At 47.2% G+C, this 24,505-nt stretch overlaps 1 protein-coding gene across 1 annotated transcript in view; it reads left to right on the top strand.

Moving 5' to 3' along the window:
- Dpp6 (dipeptidyl peptidase like 6) overlaps positions 1-24,505 on the top strand; it is a 640,714-nt gene that overhangs the window by 536,873 nt on the left and 79,336 nt on the right. Inside the window, exons 9-10 of the mRNA XM_051203163.1 lie at positions 17,249-17,403; positions 20,500-20,597. Coding sequence (XP_051059120.1) covers positions 17,249-17,403; positions 20,500-20,597 — 253 coding nt within the window. The remainder of the gene's footprint in view (positions 1-17,248; positions 17,404-20,499; positions 20,598-24,505) is intronic.

Genomic DNA, 24,505 nt, shown 5'->3' with positions numbered 1-24,505 from the left:
TCTACGCTACTGGAGTTATGTTCAGGAAGCGGTCTCTTGTACCAATTCATTCAAGGGTACCTCCCACTTTCTCTTCTAAGAGATCAGTGTGGCTGGATTTATGTTGAGGTCTTTGATCCATTTGGACTTAGGTGTTGTGCATGGCGATAGACATGGACCTATCTGCAGTCTTCTACTTGCTAGCATCCTATTATGCCAGCACCATTTGTTAAAGATGTTTTCGTTTTTCTATTGTATAATTTTAGCTCCTTTGTCAAAAATCAGGTATTCAGAGGTGTATGGGTTAATATTAGGGTTTTCAATTCAATTCTATTGGTCTACCTGTTTATTTTTGTGCCAATACCAAGCTGTTTTCAGGACTATAGCTCTATAGTAGAGCTTGAAGTCAGGGATGGTGATGCCTCTAGAAGTTCTTTTATTGTACAGGGTTGTTTTGGCTATCCTGGGTCTTTTGTTTTTCCATATAAAGTTAAGGGTTATTCTTTCAAGGTCTGTGAAGGATTGTGCCAGTATTTTGATGGAGATTGCATTGAATCTGCAGATTGCTTTTGGCAACATTGCCATTTTTACAATGTTTATCCTATCTATCCAAAGGCATGGGAGATCTTTCCATTTTCTGGTATCTTCTTTAATTTCTTTCTTTAAAGAGTCAAAGTTCTTGCTACACAGGCCTTTCACTTGTTTGGCTATCATTACACCAAGATATTTTATGTTGTTTGTGGTTATTGTAAAGGGTGATGTGTCTCTGATTTCTTTCTTAACCCCTTTATAGTCTATATATAATAGGGCTAGTGATTTTTTTTAGTTAATCTTGGATCGTGCCACTTTGCTGAAGATGTTATCAGCTGTAGAGTACCCTGGTAGAATTTTAGAGTTTTTTGGGTCACTTATGTAAACTATCACATCACCTGCAAATAGTGGGAGTTTGACTTCTTCCTTTCCAATTTGTGTCCCCCTGATCTCCTTTTGTTGTCTTATTGCTCTGGCTAGAACTTCACGTACAATATTGAAGAGATATGGAGATAGTGGATGATAGCCTTGTCCTGATTTTAGAGGAATCCCGTTGAGTTTCTCTCCATTTAGTTTGATGTTGGCTGTTAGTTTGCTGTACATTGCTTTTATTGTGTTAAGTATGTTCCTGTTAGCAAGATGGCTGTGCCCAGAAGCAGCCCCTAGCACCCTGCAGCAGTCAGGTGGAAACTGAAATCCTACTAAGGGCCCCAGTTCTGTGACTTCTCCTGATTCTTGTCAACTTGACTCCAGGGTACCCGGTCCCTTCCAGAAATTCCTACACCTGCCCTCCTTCATGGAAGTGTGAAGCTCAGTCTGGGAAACACACCATGGGAGACAAAGAGAACTAATTGGGACGAATTGGACAACATGTAATAGGACCTCTCAGTCTGCTGGACCCAGCCACTTGGTCACAGGCTTCCATGTTGCCTCTACGTCCCATGGTGAACTACAGCTATCTGTATGCGCCAAGATCCCAGCAGACATAAGGAAGGGAGAGGTGTGTGCAATTCAGTGTATCCAGGCCTAATGTGAGGGTGTCAGTGTTACTCTTGCTCTTGGCATCATTGGACTTTCATGTTACTTCCCTGTGTAGGAGGATGACAGAGACCATTTTGTGGTGCAGTGTAGCCAGGTTGTCATACTTAGTGGCTGGCATTTCAATGAGCTGTCCACAAGTCTCTGATTCTCCTCAGTGATGTAGAGACATCTGAGAACAAGGATGTAGCTGGTGATGTAGCTCAGTTAGAAAGTGCTAGCAGATTCACTTCACAGCACTACACAAAACCAGGCACAATGCTGTAATCCCAGCACTTGGGAGGTGGAGGCAAGAGGATCGGAGTTCAAAGTCATTCTCTGCTGCATAGTAAGTTGGAGGCTATCCCGGGCTACATGACCCCCTGTGTCAAACAAGCAAGAGGATACAGGCCAACCCATGGACTTTAGCCCTGTGAACACTGCTCCAATCATAGTGCAGTCTGTCGACACTTCCCCCACACTTTCACATTGCCTTAAGAGAAAAAGAGGCTGCAAATTAAGGCATTCATAAGTGTCCTTGGATTTGCCGCACAGCATGGCTGGCCTGTAAGGTGAAAATTCTGTAAGAAAAACAAAACACCCTCAGTGAGGAAATGAAAGATAAAGATTCTGCCACCTGGTGGTTGCCTTAGGCATGCGCAGAATGGACTACTGCTCCCAGGGAGTTGATTTGTGAAAATTTGCGGATCTCTGATGATAATGAGCCTTGCTAGCACTGTGCAATATGCAAATAGCACAGTGCTGATTAGCATGAGAGGCTTCAAGCCTTGTGAGGTAAAAGCTGCATTTGCCTTCTGGCTTGATGTTCTCTGATTTCTTTTTTAACCCCCCATTAAATTCTGCTCCCGGCACCTTGGATAACGTATTTAGTGGCAGGAGAAGGCAGCAGATGCAAGCAAGAATAAATAAGATTTTCCATATTTAGAATGAGGCCGTTTATTTCCAAGTACAGATCTATCAGGCGCGTTATTTATGTACTTTGCAATTTTTCTTGGACCCAGTTTTCAAAGGGTGCTTTGGTGGCAGCAAGGCAACAGTTGAGTCCTTGGAGCAGTTCCTGTAGGATGAGCCTAATTCCACCTCACTGACTCTGCTCTATTTGGGTCTGTCTCTTGTCTCATTAAAAGATGACAATCTACAATGCTGAAACTAGCCAGGCAAATGAGCTCTCCTGCATTGAGCTACACAACAGAGTGGAATATCACAATTTAGCAGGGGAATAGCAGTCTTACTTATACAAAAACAGAAAGCAAGAGACCAACCAAACCCTGCCCATCCCTGTGCTGGGTTTGGGGGGGTGACTGGCTCAGGATCCTCCTACTAGTAATCTCCATCATCACTGTGCCATGGTCAAATAAGTTCCACATGAGACTCTGGGTCAGAACTTCACATATCCCAGATACCAAGCAAGCTTCCATTGTCCCTGAGTCTATCCCCAGGTCACGCAAAGGGTTCTCATAGTATGGCCACATGCCTGTCTTATAAATGCTCACTAACTACTAGAGTAGGAAAATGTGCACTTGGCTTGGTGACAATGCCCTTCCCATCTCATTAGATCGCAGTGAGGTTCAGAGGACACAGCCATGCAGTGTTTGGTTCAGATTGGGGACAGATGAGTTTATGTAGCATTTAAGCAGAGAAAGAACGATGCTCAGGCAAAAAAGCATATGTAAGAGTTTGCAAAGGTAACTAGAGTTTTTGCATTTGAAGTGAGAAAGTGGGGGCATGACTAAGTGTTAGTAAGATTTGGAACTCTCCATGAAGTCCCCAGTGTCCCCTCTGGTCTGTGGATGAGAACATTAAAGCCCTCTCTTGTGAGAAGGGCAACTCCAAGTTGGGAGTGGGACACTGTCCTAATGAGTGCCTCCTATTCTGTCTAGTAAGTCAGAGATTAATGACAAAGTCCCTCCACTGTGAATCTCCTCCCTTCCATACTATACCCCAAGCTTGACTGTTCCATTCTGCCTCAGACATCCTTGGTAGCAGAGTTACTTCTGTCTCTTTGACTAGATTACAATTAGCCAGAAAATGCTGGGAGCAAACATTCATGGCATGGTTCAGGTTTTAGGATCCTCCTTGCTATTTAGATTTAAGCAAAGGAGAATTCACTCTTGCTGTTGCTTCCACTAGAAAAATAAGTTGACATTTTCTGCCAACCCTAACAAAGAAGAAGGTTTATTCAAAGAGCCAGCAAAACACCTGATCCTCTGAAACACAATTTGATATTATCCTTACCTTATAAGTTACTACACAGAAAGGAGGAAAAACCAGACCTGGGCAGCCCTTTCTAACTTGGATGTAAGTCAATAAAACTGGAGAGATGTCACTTAATGTTGCTCCCTCAGCCTTACAGGACTTCGTGATTTCTATATCACTTACCACTAATGGCTCCAGTCATCATTTTGCAAGTGTTCTAGAACACATGTGCTGAAAGAGGGATCAGAGACCACAATGGCATTCTTGTCTTGCAGAAAACAGCAGAGATACTTTGATCCCCTTCACAGAAACTGCCTATCAGCACAGTTACACTGCAGCCCTTCTGCCCTGTCTAAGGGAAAAGTCCATCTCCCCACCGTGCTTGTTAGAAGCCAGAGAAGGGTCTAGAATTTCAGCATCTGGGGGAGGACCAGAAGGGACATGACTGAGCTGGGAACTTCTGGAAAGGTCAACTGCTGTGTCTACTTTTTTGTTTTTGTTTTGTTTTTCAAGATAAGATTTCTCTGTGTATCCCTGGCTGTCGTTGAACTCACTCTGTAGACCAAGCTGACCTCAAACTCAGAGATCTACCTGCCTCTGCCTCCTGAGTGCTGGGATTAAAGGTGTGTGCCACCAAGCCCTACTCAGTATCGGCTTCCTATCCAGGGTACGTTCCCCACCCTCTGAAGGAAGCAGCTGCCCATGAAGTTCACTACAGTGCTGTAAAACCTTCCCCAGTCTTCTAGCGGAACACCGAGTTTTTGTACCACCCATGCTTCTGTTTGTTTTGAAGGCAGTTATTGAACACTTGCTATTTGCAAAGTACTTTCAAAGGCTGTGTTTGTAGCAGGTACTTCTCAGTTATGGCCTGTTCAGAATACAGATGGTGCTAGCTGGGTCTATAAAGGTAGAAGGTTCTAGGGCTGAGATGCTGTACTGGAGACAAGGGGAAGACCAGAACACTCAGAAAGGGGTGTTCACCTCAGATGATGCATCTCGGTTTAGCTCAACTGGAGTTATCCACAGAGCACCTACTATCTCTCTCCTGCATTGTGTGGCCATTTTCCCTATAGCTGGGGATGAATTTCTCCTGGACATCACTCTGACACAGAGGGACAGTTAGTAAAGGAGCTGACGGGTGTTCAGCAGAGCATGCCCACTACAAATGTCCAGATTCCCCTTCTTACATCCCCATTTATGATCCTGTCCAGACTTTAAATCACACACTGTCACTGTGCTCTAAATAGCTTGTGTGGAACTCAGGTCAGGATGCTGGAGTTCTAAGGTGGTGATGAATGGTATTGTATGGAACTGTGCAGTCTGAGAATATAACATCATGTAATAAATGAAGATGATATGCCTGTGACCCTGACCCACTGTCAGCCTCACTCTTAGGGAGGTCACAGGGTGTGCCTCTGACCCTGATGCACTGTCACCCCATGCCTAGAGAGGTCACTGATTTACCACCAGCATTATCTTAACATTAGGCTCATATAGTTGCCTTTATCAAATGGTAGAGACAGCCACTGTTGTCATTGCCAATGGAATACTTGAGTTGATACGGACTTTGTCACCTCCTGTTTAGTGTCCCCATCATGAGTACAGCTTGGACTTGAGAATAGGTTATCCAGCCTAGGGACACAGTCTTGGCTTTGAGTAGAATAATTTCAATTTGGAACCATTTGGAACCATACATTCACCCTCCTGAGGGTAACACACTGTCCACTGTGTGACCCCAGGAAACAGAGAGGAAGGCAGGGGATGGGGACTGAACAGTTGGAAAGGGCTAGCTGAGCCTGGGGTGTGCTTTCCTTTCCTCTAATCCATTCAGATTCTACAGTGAGGGGGGACATCCTGTGTCTGTGGATGACACCCGTACTACTGCTACTGTGAATGTGACAGGAATAGGTCCCATTCACTCCGAGTCTGCACTTCAGCCTGAGGACAGAGGGTAGACTCTTGTTCTTTCACCATTGGAATGAGAAGTAAGTCATGAGCCAGTTCTGCAGGGCACAAGCTACCCAAGAGCCATTCACAATTTATAGCTAATTAACCTTCTCTTTAATAAATGTTGCAACCTAATTTCCCGTCTAGTATGTATTGTGTTTTCACTGCTATTAGGAAATAATTATATAGAACATCTCAGTCTGGTTCAGGCAAATGCTCCTGAATTAGGGTTTTCTTTGAAAGTGGGTATGAGATGATACTTTCTTCAGTCCTTCATAAGAGCAAATCATTTTTGATTTTATATAATGTTTTGTTAATTCTTTGAGAATTTCATATGATGCATTCTGACCATGTTAACCACCCCCCAACTCCACTCAGATCCACCTAACCCTCCACTTCAAGCCATTGAATGCAGCTTGTGTTGGCTAACTACTTTTGGGTATGGGCCTGCCCTGGAGTGTGGTTGACCTACTAGGGGTCATACCACTCAAGAAAACCGACTCTCCCAAGCAGCCATCAATTAGCTCCTCAATGAGGGGCAAGACTTTGTCTCTACCAACCCCCTCCATTCTGGGATTTTGTCTTACTTGAGCTTGCTCATTTTGTGCACGCTGTCACACTATTGTGAGATCATATGTGCAACTGAGTTCCTTTATCCAGAAAGTACTGTATCCTTGAAGCTGTCCACTGCCTCTGGTTGTTACAATCTTCTACCCACTCTGCTTCAAAGGCCCCTGAGCCTTGAGGGGAGCGGTATGATATAGACAGCGTGTTCAGGCCTGAGCCAAACTGTAAAGAAATATTCCCTATAATTGAAGGCAATCATTCTGTTTTGTATCATATACATCTTTCATAAGAGGATGGAAATTAAAGCCTGCCCTTGTAAGAAACCCTTGGTAAACAGCTGGTAGCTGAGTCTCTGGGATTAAAGTTCTCATCTGAGAGTCTGTCTCTTTTAACTTTCTGATGCACATTAAGAGAACGATCAGCTTTGGAAAAACACCAGGAAGAAAATTATAACTGTAGGGAAAGGGAAACTCATTACAGAGTTGATAATCCATTTTACCTGAGACACTAAACCAATCACTGGGTACATTACAACATTCACATCAAAGCTAAAGTGTTATGTGGAACACTCTGCTTGAAACTAGACATATTTCAGGAATAGTTTATATAAGCCTTCATCCATCCTGGGCACAGATGCCATCCACCTCCAGGCTGCCTGGCTGCCTGGCCAGCCCTGAACTTCCAAAGGCCAAGCAGGCATGGGCTCTGAATGCATAGGTGGGCACTGGTGTGGTGAAGACAGGGGAGGAAAGGAGGTGGAGGAAGCCCACTGACACCATGACTTCCCACCCTGGGGCCCCATGAGCCTTCAGTCTCTGGAGGGAGGAGACTAACAGTGCCCACTGCCATGACTGCTCCTTTGGGGAGGACTCTTTCATACCACCGGCTGGGCCACTCTGTGTTTCCCAGGAGCTCAGTGCTGCTGGGTGTTATAGGAATTCAATAAAAGAGCTAGACATACATGCGTGTGTGTGTGTGCACGCACACACACACATTTTTTATAAGAAAGAAAACAAAAGTGCCCAGAATTAGGCTTCTTCCTGAGGTTTGGAGGTTGGGGATGTTGGAAGAAAGCACCCTATATTTTCCTCATTCTCTACCTTGAGTCTGTCCTACCTCTCTGGGTGCACTGGCCCCACTGAGGAGGAGGAGCTGCTGCCGCCGCCGCCCCCAGAAGGTAATGTGGTGAGCACTTGAGCTGCAGTGGCTTGCTTGGATTGTGCTATTGCAGATGAGATACTGTTTGTTTGTTTGCTTGTTTGTTTGTTTGTTTGTTTCAAGACAGGGTTTCTCTGTGTGGCTTTGTAGCCTATCCTAGCACTCTATGTAGACCAGGCTGGCCTTGAACTCACAGAAATCTGCCTGCCTCTGTCTCCTGCGTGCTGAGATTAAAGGCATGCACCACTGCCCATCAAGGAGATATATCTTCATACATGACATGAAAATGAGCAATACTAGGGCCAATGGCTCAGCAGATAAAGGCAGTTGCCACCAAGCCTGATGATCTGAGTTCAATCCCTGGCACACATGTCTGACTTCCACAAATTTTCTGGGACATGTACCTACACACAAATTCATACAGAATACACACTCAAATATATAAGTAAAGTGATTAAAAAAAAAGTTTAGAAAATAAACAGCGGAAGTCAGCAGTGGAGTGGCCCTGGTGGGATGAGTGAAAATCTGCCATTTCCTCCTGAGCAGTGTGAGCTTTGGCAGTTTCCTTTTTCCAGTTTCGTGGGCAGGGTGCGCCGCTTCCCTCTCCACCAGAGCCCGCAGGCCCCACACGGCACGCTGCGATCCTCTCTCAGCTCATCTCTTCACATGCTTGATTATCACTTGATTATCTCCCCCCATGAGGACCCTCTTCTGCTCTAAGGGCTCCTTCACATTCGCTCTCCACATCAGTGTGTCAGGGAGGATGAGAGAGAGGCTCGATGCTGCTTTCTAATACGAGCCTCAAGCAGGCAGAGCCTCTTCATGAAGCAACTTGTCCCTCTCACCCAGCACAGAGTGGTGACAAGAGGTGATGAGGTCACCCACAGACCTGCAGCCAGCAGCTGCCACCAGAGGCCAAAGGCTGCCTTGCCCCCTTGCCTCCCTCCCTGCCCTGAGTCTTTCAGTCCCAGCCCCAAGCGGGCCCAGTTTCCCCCTTCTAAGTCCCAGCTGGGACCCCCCCCCCTTTACATGTGACCTTGGACTGAAACCCACACTCAGATAACAGCTAGAACCAATCAGTGAACAGTATACTCGTGCCCTAACTGTAGGTCTTCAAAATAATGCCTCTGGTCTCCAACTCACTGTGCCTCCAAAGAATGTCCTTGAACTCCTCATCCTCCTGCCTCCGCCTCCCTCTTGGCTTGCCAATCTTTCTCAGTGTGTCTGTCCACAGTGTGTTCTCAGTCTTCTGTGTTAGGTTGTCACCAAGTGAATGGATGGCTGGTTGCCAAATGAATGAGTGAATGAAAGCTTTACTGTATGTATGAGTCAATGATGGGGTTAAAAAGGGAACAGGGAAATATGCATGGCACTCCGTTGTTATTCATTTGATAAGAGGTCCATGAATCGAAGGCTTTGGGGCCATGGTTTCAGGAAACTCCCTCAAGTGCTCACTAAATAAAGATGAAGAGGACGAGTCAAAGTCAGCCCTAACACCGAGGGTAACCCAGGAGCAGGAACTTGACCTCCTGGCTCAAATGTTTCCTTTGCTTCATATTTTCTACACAAAACATTTGTCATTGAAGTTGCTCTCAGTGAACCTGAATATGATGACCTTGGACATTGACATCTTTGACTTGGGCTAAGCCTGGCAGAGCTGGCCTTTCCTCTCTTCTGTGCTCACAAGGTATACAAAAGGCTGGGGTATGCCCTGTATGTGACAATGGTTGGCTGACCCCCAACTATTCAGAAACAGCTCTGCTGCCAGGGAGGGACCGTAAGTGTTCGGGCCTACCTTCTATGCCCCCAGCCCAGTGAGTCAGAGAATGTACATGCAAAAGTTAGGAGCAAACAGATCTCTTCTGTTCCTAGTGAAATGGTAACAGACCTTGGCCTCTTGGCCTCACTTTGCTGTGCCCCAGAAAATGAGACCTATGGGGCCTGGAGCGGCCATCTGTGGGATACATTAAGGGTCCCTACAGGACACTAGCTAGAATTGTTTCCAGGAAAACTCCCAAGCTTCCCTGTTTCCATTTCCATCTCACATCTGTGGCACTCTGGGCCACCTTCAGACTTCTTTCCAGCTAGACTTGAATGGTGGGTCTGTGGGCCACCCCTGCACCCAGCCACCAAGAGGATTGCACATCCTTTCTACTGCAAGGAACTTGTCCTTCAGCCCATAGGTTTGGATCCTAGTATCAGTTCCTCCCATCAGAGCTAGGTGTTGTTCCCAAACAGCTGTCTACCAGGTCTGTACAATTGGCCTTCTATGTCACTTCGCAGTGAGCTCCCTTTTCCCAGAGCTGGCTAGACAGAGAACACACATTCTACCAGGGTCAGATCTCCTGTGGACCTTGATGGGGTGCTAGCAGGCAGCCTTGACTTCCATTCGGAAATAGCCGGGACCACCCACTTCTGGATGGTAACTGCTGGAGGGCAAACTGTCCAGTGAAAAGCCCGATCCCCAGATGTTTCCCATCATATGGGTGTCTGAGATCCAAACCAGTGTCATACCCTTGTCTTCACTCTGACCAGCAGGAAGCAGGAAAGAAAGGCAACGATTGTCACACCCTGTGCCTTGTGCAGCACCAAGACTCAGAATGTGCCACACCTGGACTTTATGGACTGGTGGATGTTTTTTTCTCTCTGAACAACTATAATTCATGGATTCTTTGTCCAAAAGCAGAGGAGTCGGTGGGAGTGTGTTTCCAGACCCCACCCCTCTGCCTTCCTGATTTCCTTTGGATTTATTTTTCCTCAGGTCTGCTATGGTCTGCTCTGATGGCTCCCTTATCACTTGGAATGGCAGCTCCCATGTTGCTTAGTATTAACTTCTAAACTGTCTCTGCCATATGGCATGGGGCTTTGTGCAGGTGGAATGCTCGGGCTTTGGCCAATAATGTTGTTAACACAGTCTTTCAGATACATCTTCCAACATCTTGTCACTGCATGTTCTTCCTGTCTGTCACCTCTCCACTGCTCAGGACACCAGTCACATTGGATTAAACACCACCCTCTCCAGAAACCCTCAAACTAGTTGTGACACTGTGTGTCAACCCTGTTTGTAGGTGAGATCACATTCAGGTAGGGTTAGAACGTCAACATTTCTTCTAGGGACACAATCTACCTGTGATACTGCTCTGGGGGAACCTACTATTTCCCCAATTAAGAAGGATTTCCCCCCAAACCAGGAAGCATACTTCATGTATGACATCATGGCTGTATATACTGACCCAATACCATTGCCCATGTAATCAGATAACATGCTTGCCTCCATACAGTCGTGTTTTGTTTTGTGTTCTTTATTATTTATAGGTAAAACTATACACACACACACACACACACACACACACACACACACACACACGCATTCTGTAGCACTGCTAAATCAATCTAATTAGCAAACGTGTGGCATCAAGTGTGGCCTGTGAGGAGCACACCTCAGATCTCCTTCCGGTTGTTTTCATGTGAATGATGCACAGTGACTCCAGTCATCCCAGCGGGCAATAAAGGTTTTTAATTGACCTAAAAGACTCAGGCCCTTTGGCCCACTTACCCTACTGCCCGCCCTATGCACTTATCTTAGTTTGGTATTACAGAAGGAGGGGGAGGAGGAGGAAGGAAGCAGCAGCAGCAGCAGCACATGACCAAAAGAAACTTGGGGAAAAGGGGGTTTAGTTCACCTTACAGCTTCCAGCCCTTCATGAAGGGAAGTCAAGACAGGAAACTGGAGACAGGAACTAAAGCAGAGACCATAGAACTATGATTGCTGGCTTGTTCCCCATGACTTGCTCAGCCTGCTTTTTTATATACCCCAAACCATCTTCAATGGCACTATCTACAATGAGCTGGACCTTCCACATAACTCATTCATCAGGAAAGTGCACTGCAGATAAGCCTACCTGCCATCTGATGGTCTCTCCAGACAACACTTGCTAATGTCAAGTAGACAAAAAGGCAACCAGGACCTGCTGGCCACTGCCTTCTCTGTTTCTATCACTATATCTTTTGTAGATCCCACATGCAATTGAGGGTGTATGCAGTTTCTGGTTTGTCTTCCTGTGTTCAACTTATAATACTCAGCCTGGTATTCCCCAGGTTTACTCTTATTGCAATGTCAAGATTTCTTTCTTTCTCTGCCAGTCATTCAGATCCAGGCTATGCATAAAAACTCCCTGTGGAGCTTCTGCAGGAAAGGGGACATGGTCCTTCCCATCCCCCAAGTCACCATGAGTCACAGTGCATGTCTGGGTAGACAGTGCTCACACACACAGCATCTCACAAGTTTGCACTCTGCTTCACCCTTGTTGCAGGTAGCGTCATGAGAATGAAGGCCTCCAAGCAACATGTATGACATTGGCCTTTATCACCTGAGCCAATAGGTTTGTTCCACTGGATGCACCCTTAGAGCAGTCTGCACAATTGAACAGCACTGCAGATAATCTTGTCAGCAACAGAGAAACCAGCCCGTGTTCCCATGAGCTAAAATGTACATGGCCTCCTGCATCTTACAGAGAAAGTCACCCATGAGCCAGTGTCCTCAAGTGTGTGTGTGGGGTGTGTGTGTGTGTGTGTGTGTGTGTGTGTGTGTGTGTGTGTGTGTGTGTGTGTGTGTGTGCATGTGTTGAATTTGTTCCCCCAATAGGCCACGAAAAGTGAGAGGAAAACAGGTCTTCCTGCTTCCTGAGTTACTGTACTTGCTCAGAAAGGTGTTTATTTTTTTCCAAGCAAAGGGTCTGTGGAATGAATCCACTTGATGAAGTAGGGATTCTTTCCCTATCTGCAGACCTCTGTTTTCCAAGTACATCTGGCTCATGCCAGTTACACAGATGCCTCATTAGACAAGGGATCCGGGAGAAACTGTTTGCAGAAGATTCAGAAGATACTATGTTGTCGGGGTTCCATCTGCCCCATATTTCCCTCTTAGTGTCTTACACTTAATTATTTCCTTCATGAGCAGCCAGTACACAGAAACATGAAAATCAAGCAAACAAAATCCACCAACAAACAGTGTGCCAGAGGACAAGAGGGTAGAGGAGTGGTCAAGTCTGCGATCCTAGTGTTGTAGGGTCTGCGATTTGGAGTGACAGGATAGACCCACCTCTGTGTATGTGTTCCTTGTGTGCAGGTACACATGTGTGTGTGTCTTTGTGTGCATGTGGAGGCCAGAGAGTAACACCTAGTGCTGTTTAAATGTCACCCCCTTTTATGTGAGATAAGAGACCCTCATCACCAAGTAGGCTAAAGTGGTTGCCTGACCAGTGAGCCCCAGAGATCTGCCTGCTTGTACCACCACAGCCAGGGGAATGCAAGCATATGCCACCATTCCAGACTTATTATACGTATTTTTTCTGGGGAACAGACCAGTGCTTCAACCTCACACTGTATCAACTAAGTGATCTCTTCATCCCTAGAATGCCTTTCTAAATGCCCCAGTCTTACCACGAGGTGCAGTGTACAGGAACCGACATATGCCCACCCTTCCCTGACATGGGTCATTCTTACCCCATGCACCACAGGTTCTAGTGCAGCTGTTACAACTCCAAAGGTTCTCTTTTACCAGGAATAATACATTTTACCATCACACAGGCATTCCTACATTAAGTAGTCTGAATGAGTTCAAGGGTAAATTGACAATTTTTAAAATAATTTTTATTAATTAAATAAATTCATTTTTATAGAATGTATTCTGTATGTTTCCATGCCCCTCTTTTCCTCCCTCCCACCTGTTTCCACCCCTCTCCTTTCCTACTTTGTTTCATTCCATTTTTGTTTTGTGACCCAAGTTTTAACTATGACTATCTGTGTGGCCACTGGCTTTAAGCTATATTGGGGCCCCCAGGACTCACCGTGGGATATACAACTAACAATGAAAGAAATGACAATCTCTCACCAGAGTACATCCATTGCCGGTAGCTCAGCAGGAGTGTGGGCTAGCCTTCCCCACAACACGAGAACTGCTTGTGGCATTAATATTCTCTGGGAGCTCACTTCTCCCTGGCACTTGGTGATGGAATTGATAGACATCCCATTCTCTTTGTCTGGGTGCAACCCTCCTTGGCTGTGCTGCTCAGGCTAAAGTATCATTTCCTACCAGGCTGAGGACCAGTCTAGATGTGGGATGTGCACAGTGAGATGTTGGAGGAGGAAGAGATGGAGAGTGGTCTGGTTTGCATGAGGCTGGCACTGTCATCCCAGAGATCTAGGGAAGTTACTCTGGGTTCAGAAGAATCTCCAGGGCTTTGCTGCAACTATGCCTGTCTCTTCACTGGCTCTGTGTCTGTGTGGCCTGCCACCTTTCTACTGGGTTTGCCTAGGCTGGCTCCTATTGGATGTCCTGAAACCGAAGCCAGCTGTGAGGTACTTCTGCTGCCTCCTGACCTTCTGCCCCAGCTGTGCCCTGCTAGGCCCCAGTGACTGCCAATTGGTCCCTTCCCTTCTGGCCCTGCAGTGCATTGTGTTTAGAAGGTGGCTGTGTTGTCCAGAGACCATCTACAGGGCTCATTACTCACTGCACCTTGTGAGCGCGCCTGCAGATCAGGTGATGCTGCATAGACCTCATTCCAATCTTGCACATCAGAGTTACTCCTTCTGCCACAGAAGACCCAGAAAATTACAAGCCCTGAAGCCTGGCCTGTCCTTTCCTCCTCCTCCTCTTCCTGCTCCTCTTCTCTCCTCCCCTCACCTCTGTGCCCTCACAGGCACTAGAAATGCCCTATGGGGATGGACAAACACTGTGAGATGCCAACACAACCAGAGTAGGTACCAGGGGGCTGCACTGAGTCCTTTGATTTCATAGATGGGGACTTAAAATAGACAGACAGGTTCAAGTCATAGGCTGAGCCCTTAAACTCCCTCTGACTGCTCTGTGCTCCCTAGGCTGCCCTGGATGGCAAAGTCACCTTGACACTGGTATGCATGTCTAAGGCTGGAATCTCAGGCAAGCTATACCACATGCAGTAGGGACTCAGCACAGGCTGCAGAAGTCTGTGGGAAGGTTCTCTGGGGGACAGAGGAAGTGTGGGAGAGGATAATGATCCTTGGTGAAGTTCGTAATTTCCTTCAGTCTGACCCTAAGTCCACCATCAGCAGGACAGGGAGGACAAAGCAGAGAAAAGCCACACCATCAGAAGGCCCCTCCAGGATGCAGCCAGCTCTCAGAGAGACTCACAAGTCCTCCGACTGGGCTGTGAAATGCCATGAGTGGCACTAGGGTTAGGACTGGTGAGCTCTGAGTCCTCCCAGTAAGCTTAACCCCCACAGTCTGTTCTCCATCGCCAGGCCCTGAGACTGTCACAGCCCCGGTCCTCCCAATGCATCTTCCTGTCCGTGCCTGTGTCTGAGTCCCAACCATTCCTGTAATTCCCAACCATTTCAGCTTTCTCTGTTCTCAGCCGAGTATACACATGAATTTTCCTTTTCTGTGTGTCTTCAGCTTCCTGAGTTGGATCACTACCTCTCCAGGAACAAAGAGCAGGTTGGGGTAACAGTGGCCTCCTGAGTGGAACCCTCCATTGCCATTGGGGGTCATCATGATAAAGACAATCCAGGGGGACTTCTTAATACTTTGAGTCTGTCTCTGTACCAGAGAAGATCCTGGGGGTGCAGATTCCAAGCTTCTGGCTTGTAATAGTTGGGCAGCATCTTCTCTAGATGTGTATACACACACACATACACAGAGAGAGAGAGAGAGAGAGAGAGAGAGAGAGAGAGAGAGAGAGAGAGAGAGAGAGAGCGCATCCCAGCACTTGAGGGATGGAGGCAGGAGGGTCACTAGTATAAGACCAGTCTGAACTATGTAGGCAAAGCCCTATCCCAAAAGTAAACTGAGAAAGGGGGGGGGGGCTTTTCCCTCTCTCCCTCAAAAAGCATCTCACTAACTCTGGTTACTAGAAATGCCTGTGTGTTAGAATATTGGCATTACCATCTCCGTCCTTTCTAGGATGGGTCCATTTTGCGTTATAGCCACACAGTGAAGGTAAGTTGGTTTAAGGATGAGGCACACGTGCAGCCTGAGGACACGCCCTCCTTCCTGCTCTGTGGTAGAGGAGTACATGTGGCCACACAGGGCCTCACCGCCCTGAAGATTCACCTGTTGTCTAAGGCTGAGACTCCCTGTAGCTTCCTTCCTCTCTCCCCTGGCCTGTCTTCATGAACACGCCACAGTGTGAACTGCTTTCCTCTGGTGTCCTTTGTAAAGTCACATTGATAATGACAGTCTGCCTGACTAGGGGCATGGGTCAGTCAGTACAAGGGACCTGATTTCAATCCTCAGAATTCATATAGGGAAAAAAAATCCAGTGTAGCTGGGCATGACAGTGCACACCTTTAAACCCAGCAGAGCTTGGGGCAGAGCTGTGTGAGCTAGTGACCAGCCTGGTCTACATAGTGAGTTCAGACCAGCCTAGTCTACATAGTGAGTTCAGGCCAGTCAGGGCTAACTAGTGAGACCCTGTCTCAAGAAAAAAAAAAAAAAAAAGTAAAACAAGCCAAGCCTAGTGGCATGTGCTTAGAATCCCAGGGAGGTAGAGATACAAAGGTCCCTAGGATTTGCTGGCCAGCTAACTTAACCTACTTGGTGACCTCCAGGCCAATGAGAGACCCTGTCTCAAAAAGCGAGGTGAACAGCATCTAAAGAATATGTGAGGTTCTCCTCTAGTGTCCACACATACCACACAGCATATGCACGTGTGTACCTGTACACACATTCACATACACACACGCGCACACACACGCACACATACACACATGCGCACACACATGCGCACACACATGCGCGCGCACACACACACACACACACACACACATCTACAGCTGTTTAATAGTCCAACTCAAAAGCTCTCATTAGCAGAGAAAGGACTTTGTAATATGCATCAAATATTACCAAGAAAAGGTAGGAAGTTGAATGAGATAATTAAAATCCAATGATTACCCAGTTAAGGAGAATAAACAAAGTACTCCTTAGGCCCAGGGATCACATTTATACAGAAGCTAATTTTGCACAATCAGCCTGTGTTTGGCTGAGCTTTGGTTTACTGTGTCAGGCTTTACTGTGGATATCAGACACTTCTGAGCGGAACAAAAGCTTAGAGGCAAAAGCAGACACACTGGCCCAAGGTGCCACTTGACCCTGGCCAAAACCCAGGAGTATGCAGCCCCCTGCAGTCCCCTGAAGATCCCTGCAGTCCTTATAATCCCCTGCAGCTCCCTGTACCTCCTTAAAATCCACTGCAGCCCCCTGCAGCCCCTGCAATCCCTGCAGTCCCTATAATCCCCTGCAGTCCCTTGCAGCCCCTGCAATCCCTGCAGTCCCTGCAGCCCTGTAGTCCCCTGCAGCCCCTGCAGCCCCTGCAGTCCCTGTAGTCCCCTGCAGCCCCCTGCAGCCCTGCAGTCCCCTGCAGCCTCTGCAGCCCCTGCAGTCCCTGTAGTCCCCTGCAGCCCCCTGCAGTCCCCTGCAGCCCCTGCAGTCCCTATAATCCCCTGCAGTCCCTTGCAGCCCCTGCAACCCCTGCAGTCCCTGCAGCCCTGTAGTCCCCTGCAGCCCCTGCAGTCCCTGCAGCCCCTGAAGTCCCTGCAGTCTCTGCAGCCCCTGCAGTCCCTGCAGCCCTGTAGTCCCCTGCAGCCCCTGCAGCCCCTGCAACCCCTGCAGTCCCTGCAGCCCTGCAGTCCCTTGCAGCCCCTGCAGTCCCTGCAGCCCCTGCAGTCCCTGCAGCCCTGTAGTTCCCTGCAGCCCCTGCAGCCCCTGCAGCCCCTGCAGCCCCTGCAGTTCCCTGCAGCCCCATCTCCCCAGCATCAGCTTCTGCTCACCATTCTCTGCTTTGTTTTCCCACAGAGGAGATTTTGAAGAGCCACATCGCGCATTGGTGGTCACCAGATGGCACGAGGCTTGCATATGCCACCATCAATGACTCCCGGGTTCCCCTTATGGAGCTGCCAACCTACACAGGCTCTGTCTACCCCACTGTGAAGCCCTACCACTATCCTAAGGTAGGCAAAGAGTGGGCTCAGTCAAAGCCAAGTCACTCATGAGCTCATTCCACCACTAGTTCCAAGTGTACAGGTCCTATAATCTGACGTCTTTGCCAGCAGCACTGTAAATACTCAAGATGCATGAAAGTCCCATTTTTTTGTTGAGGTGAATCTGTTGGCGGGTTTACTTTATTTTAAATAATTGAATGTTTATTGATTATAAGTAAAATAAATACATCTCCCCATCCAGTGACTACAGGTGACAAAAAGCCTGCACTCCTGGCTCCTTATAGAATGCAGCTTCTAGAAGGTTAGAAGGATTCTCTATGTCCTGGGTTCCTGGACTGTGGAGAGGCTATGTTGTCCATAGTCATTGGTCTGAGAGCTTGTGTTCCCCAATATTCATATGGTGGGGTTCTTGGGAGGTGATCAGGCTGTGGGTAAAAAGCCCTAGTGATTGAGGTTACTGTCATATGAAGGAAGCCCCCAGAGGCCTCTGTCTTCCATTCCATTCATGTGAGGAGACAATGAGCAGGATCCATCTATGAAGCCCAGGTCCTCACCAGACAGGAAATCAACAAAAACCTTGATCTTAGACTCCCACCTCCAAAGCCATAAGGAAGCTTACACCCTGTTGTTTATAAGCCACCTGGCCTTTGATATTTTGTTATGGAGACCAAAGACAGGCCTGAGCCAGTGGAACAGCAATGAAGGATACAGTAAAGTGGGAGGGGCATCCAACCTCAACTCTGCATCAAATCACAGCATCTAAGCACAGGGCAGGTCCTGATGGAGAAATTACATGACCTCCTCACCTGGAGGCTGGCATCCAGGAACAGGTCCAGCTCCTGAGGTGCACACAGATGTCTAACCTACTTCCTGATGACATCACCAGATTGCTTTAAGGCCAGTGGACAAGTAGGCATGACATTCTTACTGCTGGGCCCCTGCCTTGTTGCTGGGCCTCATCCCTGCCCTTACCAGGGAACATTTGAGCTGAGGCCTCCTCACCCTCCTGGTTTGTCTGAAAGCTAGCCATGCATGCTTCCGTATGGTGAGAAGTCCCTGGGCCTGTGGAGGACCCATGATGAGAATGAAGTAGATGGGCTCAACATGGTTCCCAAAACCATGGGCCAGAGGAAACAAACACCTAGGAAGCATGTCTTCCTGCTGTCAAACAGAGTATCATTGATTCAGTCTACTGGGACCACAGTAGTGTCATCCTCACAGAGGATAGATGTCTGAAATTGGGATGTTGACGATCCAAGTCTTCCTTGTTGGCAGACTAATGTCTTCTCTTAGGTACCATTTTTCAAAACAGAGTCTCAAATGTCCCAGGCTGGCCTAAAACTCTCTGTGTAGCTGAGGATAAACTTGAGCCTCTGATCTTCTGATCCTTTACCTCCCAAGTGCTGGGATTACAGGCATGCATAGCTAGTTGACACACTGCTGGAGACTGAAAACAGTGCTCTGTGTTCACTAGGCAACTGAGTCACATCCCATTATTTCTTCACAAGGCTGATGAGAGCACTGGTATCCTAATGACACTAATGCCATCATAAGGCCCTACCAACCCGAATCACCACCCAAAAAGCACACTTCCAAATACCATCCACCTAAGGCAAGAGCTCCAGCACAGGGATTTGGGGTGACTCGTTCAGTCTATCTGGTGGTATAGACTTCTACCAGTAGCTTTTGGGAATGTGATCAGTGCCTGTTGGGATCCCAGAATGGAGGAGCATGGCTCACTGAGGACCCAGCCTTGTTTCCTTTCTGCTCCTGGGACATCCTAGCATGGATTTGCCATTGACTGGGTGTCTCTGCTCTTTTCCCCACTCATCTCCACAGTAATACAAAGTGTGGGTGATAGCTGGACTCAGTTAGATATAGCATATGAGACTAAGTACAAATCTCCGTAGCTCCTCTATATCCCCTAATACTCACATGCATATACACACACACATACACACCATACATACATGTGCACACATATATACATATATCCTTACAGGTGTCCTTGTAAGTGACAATCTAAAATCTGATAGGTTCCTTCCTTGATTTGTCCAAAGGGGTGAGGACATCAGGTCATAGCAGCCCTGGTGAGCCACATCTCCCCCAAGAGGAGGAGGGTGCCTGAAACTGACCATGACCATGGCCCCTTATTGAAGAAGATGCTGCTGTAAGCTATGCTCACACATCAGGGTTCTTTACCACCTGTGCATGCTCCACTCTCCTCTCCATGACCCACACCTCTCTCTGTCCTGCGTAGTTTTCTTCCCCCTCATGCTCACCAAGCACCACTGACACTGGCAGACTGAGTTAATGGATGGAATGGGCAGATGACAAGATTCCTGGGAAGGCAGAGTTGACCCAGATATCTCTTTGCCTTTTTAAAAACCTGTATATTTGGGCTGAAGAGAGCTCACTTGATAAAATGCTTGCCGTGTAAGCATGAGGCCTAGAGTTTGATCCCCACATAAAAACCTGGGTGTGACAGGGTAGAGTTGTGACCCAGCACTGATGGGAGATGTCATTCTGTAAATGTTTCTCTTATTGGTTAATGAATAAAGCACTGTTGGCCAATAGGAAAGCAAGATAGGTGGGACTAGGAGACAAGGAAAATTGTGTATCAGAGCTGGCAATGGCAATGACCACATCTCCAAGCCGGCAGCATGCTATTGGGTCAGGCACCGTAGACCAAGGCAGTGAGCACAGATCTCACTTCTGGCAGTAAAGGTACCCGCCACATCTTGCATAGACCGCAGCTAACACAGCACTGACAAAATCCCTGAGCCTTACTGATAAGCTAGCTTTGGTGTGCTCCAAACAAGTGAGAGATGCTGTCTGAAGAGAAGAAAGTGGATAGTATCTAAGGATTCACAATACCCAGTGTTGTCCTCCAGCCTCTAAACATGTGCAAACATACACATATACACATATGCACACACACACTCACAATGATCTTTCCTCAACGCAACGTATGATCTTTAGTATCAAGCTTCACAGTGCCCAGATATGAGTCTTCCAGACAAGATGTGAAGCCAAGTGGGGCTCCAGGCATTATGGCCACTCACTCACGCTGCTCCCTCACAGCTCTGTCCCCTCACTTTGCAGGCTGGCAGTGAAAACCCCAGCATCTCCCTTCACGTCATCGGCTTGAGTGGACCAACCCACGACCTGGAGATGATACCACCTGATGACCCTCGAATGAGGTTGGTTTCTTGCACCATGGGTTAGGAATAGATTCAAAGGGAAGCCATTAATGCAGCATTTCTAGAATGGGCTATCTTGTAGCACTGGCTAGTATCTAAGCACCTTGTTCTTCCAGCCTTTCTCATGTGCTTTCCAGCCATGTGCTCATGTGGTTTGTTTTCCCAGTGAAGATGAAGGTGATACACCAGGCAGCATATATTTTTATTCCTTACCTTATATCAGGGTAGAAAATCTTCCCCATAAGAGGGAGAGTCCTCTGGAAAAGCTTGTCGGTTCAGCCCCTGTCTCAGCAGGGTCATTCACACAGTACACAGATGACATCCTCTGGATGACCTGGTGCAAGAACATTCTGGAAGCAGAATTCAATGAGCAGCATCCCATTTTCAGGATTTTAGAGGACCTCTAGCTGGGCAGCCCCTGTAATTGCCTGATGTGTCCTACCCTAAGAAAGCCAGACCTCCCAGTGGGTGGCAGCCATGTGATTCAAAAGGCGTGTGGAAAATCGTGTTGGTCCATCACCACCAACATCTACTTTGTACAGACTTTCTAGTTCAGAAAAATGGGATCCATCTAAGTGACATGATATGAATATCAGCTTTGTCCTGGGGACTGATGCCATCTAGAATCCAGTTCCATAGACTGGGGAGTACAAAGGTGGGGGGAGGAGAGGAGAGAGAGAGAGAGAGAAGCAGAGAGAGAGTTGTGTGTGTATACAGTATCCCAGTGCCCTCACATCTAAGACTCTGCATATCTACAAATGAAGCTGTTTAAGCCGAGAACACCCAATTTGGAGTCTCAGTCACTTACAAATCTCCTTGTTATTAAAAGTCTCTTACAGCTTCTGGAAGGGCAAGAGCTTGGCCCGGCTGCTCTCACTCCCCTGGGAGGGTTCACCACATGCCCACCCTCCACTCCCCTCTTCCTGATACAGCATCCCTTTTCCCCCTGATGCATAGTTTTCTTCACTCCCATGGAGAGTCACCAAGCAGGAGTACTCATTCGACATCTGTCCCAGTGCACTGGGGCAGAAGGGAAGATGGTGGAGCCCAGTAGAATTGTGCAGGGGCCTTGGACACCTGAGGAAGGAATGAAGATAATGCTCTTCAGAGAGGCCTTGGCATCCCTCCCCTGCAGGATTCCACTGAACCCCTTCAACCCTTTCTTCAATGAAACCTGATGTCATGGCGTCCCTGGGAGGAAATGGAGCAAGACCAGGCTTGGAATGCCAGTGCTAGCTTCTTCCTTTCTCTTCTTGTCCTAGACTGGTCTTCTGCCTTGCCAGACAGGATTAGGTACCCCCCCCCCCACTGAGTTCTCATAAACTTGAGCCCCACAGCTTCCTAGGGCAGGACTCTGAAGGCCCATCACTGGACAGTCCTCACTCCATGTGCTCTAGTTGAGAAAGACTAGTCAATGCTGATGATAACTTTGCTGAGATAAAACATCTCAGGTTATTGGGTTATTGTGTTTACATCTCTCCTGAAGATCCCCTATGTCATCATTTCCTTCTCAGCCAATCCCTGCCAAGCCTCCAGGGGCCTGGTCCAGCCAACATGCTGAATTAATGTGGAAAGTCACCTGGAAAATTTCAACCATCTGTTTGAGTTAATTGGGAGTCTCATTTAGTCAGTTTGGTGATGCTGCTTCCACAGGCTTGATTAGCTTCAAGGACAATGAAAAATTAGTGCAATCTTGAAGTTTGAAGGCTAGCTTTCAGGTCTTCTTGTTCTAATTTCTTAAGCTAAATGCAATAACATGCTTCATGAGCAAAACAAATTTGTAACATGCAGATGCCACTCCACCTACTGATTCTCTGTCACACTACCCTACCTGGAGATTTTCTTTTCTTTCTTTTTTTTTTTTTTTTTTTTTTTTTTTTTTTTTTTTTTTGTTTTGTTTTTTTGTTTGTTTGTTTGTTTATTTTGTTTTTGTTTTATTTTGTTTTTATTTCATGCCTATGAGTGTTTTTTGCCTTTTAGACATATGTGCAGTACCTGCAGAAGCCAGAAAAGGGAGTCAGATCCCCTGAGATTGGAGCACCCTGTGGGTTCTGGAAAACAAGCTGAGATCCTCTCCAAGATCAGCAAGAGCTCTTAGCCTCTCTCTAGCCCCACTGGAGGTTTCCCTAGGATGCACACAGATGTATCTGAACGCAGTCTCAGTGTAAGCACAGTATCTGCCTATTACTCAACCTGGCACTAAGAATTTAGTAGTGAGTGAGCATGGAGCCTACAGTGTGGAGGGTGAAACAGACATCAGGCAAAGCCTTATAAACATGTAAACAACTGTGGGCCTGAGAAGAATCATGAAGGTGCATGGAAGAAGAGGCCACTTGCCTAGAGGTAGCCATGTTGCAGGCTAGACCAGAATTTCTCAGCCTTGACCCAAACAAAATCTTGGGCCTGGTTAGTCTTGCTGTGAGGCTGTTCTGTGCATCAAAGAGTCCTGGGTCTGCCCTGATCCCTCTCTCTCCACCCCAGCCATGGATGAAAGAGGTCTCCTGGTATCAGCAAACCTCCAGCCAGAGAAGCCCTGGTATGAAATGAGGTTCCCTGCCATCTGACTGGATTCAACCCCACGGTCTCTGGCATTTCCAGCCTCTCGTTCTTCTCTGTAAAATGGAGGAAGGTGCCCATCACCGATGTGTGCAGTCTTATGGGTAGCTGTGGAAACTCTAGGAGGTGATGCAGAGAGCACAACCCTGACCCATGCAGCCGTCGGTCTCCTGGCTAGGAGTAGTCCCTTCAGGCCACATCTTTCCCCTGCTTGTCAAAGAAGTTCATGTTCACATAGCTAACTGACTGCCTAGCATCACCGCGGGGCATTGTCAATTAAGTGGTCAAATTATGACTCCCACATGAGGCAGGGGACTTGATTTGAAGATTTAATTTAACTCCTGAGTTAACAAAGGATGCAAGAAAGTGTTCAGATGGCTCCAGATGCCATTTGAGAGGCTGAATATCAAGAGACAATTTGGTTGACATGTGGCATTGAACTTGCTGGTTTCTGCTAGTCTGGTAGGCAGATTTCAGAAGATTCCTCTATACCAACAAGGCTGGAAGTTGCCCAGTCAGTCAAAAGCAGTCCACACAGGAAGGGAAGGGACGCTCCTCATAATTTTGCACAATTTCATTGGCCTCTGCAGGAGAGCTGGATGAAGTCACCAATCATTTCTAATTGGCATCTGAAACTAGACAGTCATTAGTAAGCTGAAATGCCTGGTCCCCTTCCTACACTCAGGCCCTGCAGGTTTTTTTTTGTTGTTGTTGTTGTTGTTTGTTTGTTTGTTTGTTTGTTTTGTTTTGTTTTGCAGCTTTCCCATCCAGTCTAGGCTACTCCATGTTCACCTTGAAGCACTGGCTGACTGTCCTTGACTACAGCAGGGATCTGCTCCTCTCTACGCATCCTTTCCTTTGCCCAGTGGCATCGCCCCCATGGCCTGTCACTCTCCTACTTCCCTACCCACTGCATCCAAACAGTAGCTTGAGTGACATTTAAGCCACAGAAGGTCATGAGGTCTTTGCACAGAGCTGCAGCTTCCCTCCTAACAGAAAAAGGGCAGCTCCTGTAGAGCTCAAAGTTACCTGCTCTCCCCTTCGGAAGCAGGGGATCTGGACGGCTGGCTTCTCAGTATTGACTTGTTCCAGTTTCTGCTCCACCTGCAATGTGGGGTAGATGAGGCAGGGATGTACACACATGCACACATACATACTAACATACACGTCTGCACTACCATTCTTCAATAGGGAGTGGTGTGTTAGTTCAGTTCAGGACACATTTGCTGAATACGTTAATTTAAATATTAGAACCAAAGTTACTATTTCCATAGAATTTGGAGGTAGATTTCTTTATTTGTGCTGATTTTTTTCTGAGGTCGGAGGCTAATGGTGTAGAATTAGACATTGGT

This window comes from Phodopus roborovskii, unplaced genomic scaffold, assembly GCF_943737965.1.
Source record: "Phodopus roborovskii unplaced genomic scaffold, PHOROB, whole genome shotgun sequence".
In the NCBI taxonomy this organism is placed as follows: domain Eukaryota; kingdom Metazoa; phylum Chordata; class Mammalia; order Rodentia; family Cricetidae; genus Phodopus; species Phodopus roborovskii.
The sequence above is the reverse complement of the archived record's forward strand: the minus strand, read 5'-3'. Positions and strand labels throughout refer to the sequence as shown.